Source organism: Austrofundulus limnaeus, unplaced genomic scaffold, assembly GCF_001266775.1.
Source record: "Austrofundulus limnaeus strain Quisiro unplaced genomic scaffold, Austrofundulus_limnaeus-1.0 Scaffold4, whole genome shotgun sequence".
In the NCBI taxonomy this organism is placed as follows: domain Eukaryota; kingdom Metazoa; phylum Chordata; class Actinopteri; order Cyprinodontiformes; family Rivulidae; genus Austrofundulus; species Austrofundulus limnaeus.
This window is the reverse complement of record NW_013952406.1, coordinates 2,381,551-2,385,007: the sequence shown is the minus strand read 5'-3', so window position 1 is coordinate 2,385,007 and position 3,457 is coordinate 2,381,551. Positions and strand designations below refer to the sequence as shown.

Here is a 3,457-nt window from a genome sequence, read left to right as displayed (position 1 = left end):
ACATTTATTGGGAGGTGACTTTTCCAAAAAAATATTTTTTCTAACAGCGTGCAGCTGTGATGGGTTGTGTACAAGCTAATAGTGTGTCAGAATGGTATTTATTTATACTTCTCATCCAACCACAATTAAATTCACTCTATCCAGGAGACACAATTTATCGTATTTTTTTAAGTAATAACAACTCAGAATAAAATAGGAGTAACGACTTTCTACTTCTTACCTTTTTATAAAATGAGAAGTGMGTAGAAAGTACAGATAATCATGTAAAAATGTAATGAGTAAAAGTAAAAAGTACGCTGAAAAATAATTACTCAAGTAAAGTACAGATAACCAAAATTTCTACTTACAGTAACAAAGTATTTGTACTTAGTTACTTTACAACTTTAGTCATTGATCATTTTGGATGTTTTCAAAAAGCAGAGTTTGGAACAAAACTGCAGATGTTAAATCGAAATTATTCTAATGAAGTTTTTCAGAATAAAAGTGCTTTCTGCTTCGTGTGAACCTGAACCAGTTTTAAAGGGACTGCGCGCGCAGCCATGAATCAAAATTCTTCACTGCGCGCGCAGCCGCCAGCTTGCTGGGGTTGTTTAATTGTGGCGTTCCTCTTGCGCGCGCCTGCGGGGGGCACGCTTCCATAACTGCTGCTCAGCTCGCTCATTGCGGTTGCGCTTTCACAGCCTTGAACGTGTCCCGTGGATGAGACGGGAAGCAGCTCCCCTGCTTGTTGCAAGCGCTGCAGAAAGTGCCGGAGGGCGCGAGGAGGCGACGCACGCGGCGGAGCCGACAGGAGCGCGTGGGAAACGACTCGTGAGCGTCGCTGGAGACGACAAGCAGAAAGCCGACAGCTGAACACAACAAATCTGTATTTTTATTTTTTCCTCTGGAGCTCACGCCCCCCCAGAGASCCGAGGAGGTCTCTGTTGGGTCCGAGCAGCCCGGCTTCAGACGCCGCCGCGGCTGCGCTGAGCTCCGGACCTCAGCGGAACCACCGCGTTAAAGAAACAAAAACATGGGCTGTTTTTACTCTGAAGCGGGGGGAGCTCTGCTGTAACTCTGGCGGATCATGTCCGGGGTGCGCGCTTCAGATATCGTGTCGGGACGTTTTTTGGACCCAGCCATCAGCGCACCACCACCAGCAGCAGCCCAGGGCGCGACCACCGTAGCGGRGATCACCGGCGATGCGGCCGCGCTGCCTCCCGCCGCCGCCGCCAGGACGTACCTGGACGTGTCGACCGCCGCCCAGGGCTACGGGGCCGAGGGAGTGTACACGAACGGACGGTACAGGGAGCACGGCAGTCCACGGATCGGCAGCGGCAGCCGTGATAATTCCGCGGAGAGGAGTCAGGGAGCTGGGACCGCGCCATGTGGCATCATGAAGGTTGGTTGAAGCTTCCTGTCAGGGATGGTGAAGGCGTGAGGATGCAGCTCGTGTCCCGTGGGGTCCAGAGTATGTGAGAATTAAAGGACTGAGTTCAGCAACTCTGTGCGGAAGTTTGGCTGATCTGATGTGAAATGACCCAAATGATGAGCAAGCTGATATTCTTCTGAACAMTTATAAATTAATATTCAAAGCTTTATGATCCACTGGTTCCTGCATGGTGCCCTCTAAGTGTCATTCCTCTGAAAACTACAGGGTTCAACCCAACTCAGTCCTGGACTGAGGCAGCCTTTGCAATACTATAACTAGAATTATACAAAACCATAAAAAAACATCTTACGTTGCTCCGAACTTATTTCACCTTAAAGTGCCTGTGACATCACATTTTTAAAAAATCATCGTGAATGCATTTTTGGAACGGTAACATTGGTGAAATATAGGAAAAGAAAAAAAAATCAGGTCGCTGAGATGAACAATCCTTGACAAATACATATGTGAAGTAACAGGAAGTGACAWCAAAGGGGAACGTCTACATGTGAACAACGCTAATAGAACAATCCCAGATAGCAAACAGACTCCAGACCGGATCCGATCTGGAGGTAGCATAGGGTCTGGAATGAGTCCGCAAAATGGACCCAGATCGGAGTCCACTTGCACAGCGGAACGGGTCCGGAACAGATGATGATAATGTGTCTGGATCAGATCTGGCCCAGACCCTATCCGGATCCGTTCATTCCCCACATCATCCGGCCCAGATTCGATTTGGATCCGTTCATAACCCACGTCATCTGGCCCGAATCCGATTTGGATTGGGTTTGGACCAAAGATAGATACAGACAAAAAGTAGCATACCAACTAGATTACTATATAAAAAATCAGAAAACCTCCAGTTTAACTTTAAACACATAAAAACACTTTTATGGTGATGCTGCAAAAGTATCAATATTAGGTTCTCTATCCAGATTGTAGAGAAGAATCGGATGTTTATTTTGAATACTTCGAGTCATCATCGGAGAGAAACACACTGCCGAACAGGACACGGTAAAAAGCGAATCGTATTGTTTCAGTGAACAAAGACCAGAGTTTTCTTCCTTGAACTGTTCCCCTTTGATGTCACTTCCTGTTTCACTTTGGCTGCGCTAAGTTCAGAAGAAAATATAAGTGGTTAAAATCATGATTATGCCAAATTTCTTAAACGTAAACACGTTTTTTTTTTTTACTAAGATTCAGTTTGGTCGACTTCTAGACTAAAAAAGCACAAACAGAAGAATGACACAACTCTGTTCTGACMCGAACACCGAGTCAATATTCAGTTAAACCAACCTGATTTAAGACCCGACAAATTTAACCAATGAACTTATCAAATACAGCGTTAATTTCAACTTTGTKTTTGTAGAACTGTTGTTCTTCTATTCAATTAATGCATTTCTTTTTTTTATGGAAGCCTAGAATGATTTATGCCTAAAACCTGAACTCCAAATCAGTCCAAATAGAATTTTACAGGAAGTTGTGTACAAGATTAATCACAGTTAACAGTTGTTTCCCCCTCAGGTTTAAGAATGTAGAACTGAAAGCAGATTTTGATGAACTTTCCTGAATGTAAACTTGACTTCCCAGTTTGGAGCCGTCAGTTTTTCCTCTCTGCAGCTCTGTCAGTAATGGATGGTATGATTATAAAATTTTTAATGACAGCCCAGCTCTAATTAGTGCTTTCATTACTGGGGGTTAATTAACCGGTCTTCTGCAAACCAGAATAGGCTGTAAGATTTTTTTCTCCCCCCACATGTTTTCTATAATGTTAGCCCACATTATGAACCAGCAGGTCTGGGACTCTCTGGAGAGCTCAATTCTTTTATATCAGACTGACAAAAAAATAAAAATAAAAATAAACACTAACAAATTCTTTATTTTTTCCTGTCTATGTGAAAAATACTTTGCCGACCTGCCAGTCTCTGCTTTATGTGCAAATGTGAATAAAGAATCATTGGCTGATTCAATTTCAAAAGATCCATCCATCCATCCATCCATCCATCCATCCATCCATCCATCCATCCATCCATCCATCCATCCATCCAT

General features: G+C 43.8%; 1 protein-coding gene across 1 annotated transcript in view; it reads left to right on the top strand.

The window, feature by feature from the left end:
* Positions 1 to 1,023: 1,023 nt before the first annotated feature.
* Positions 1,024 to 3,457, top strand: part of plcl5 (phospholipase C like 5) — a gene marked incomplete at its 5' end in the record, with an annotated part of 92,983 nt that continues 90,549 nt past the window's right edge. The window contains 1 exon segment of the mRNA XM_014023149.1: positions 1,024 to 1,381. Coding sequence (XP_013878603.1) covers positions 1,067 to 1,381 — 315 coding nt within the window.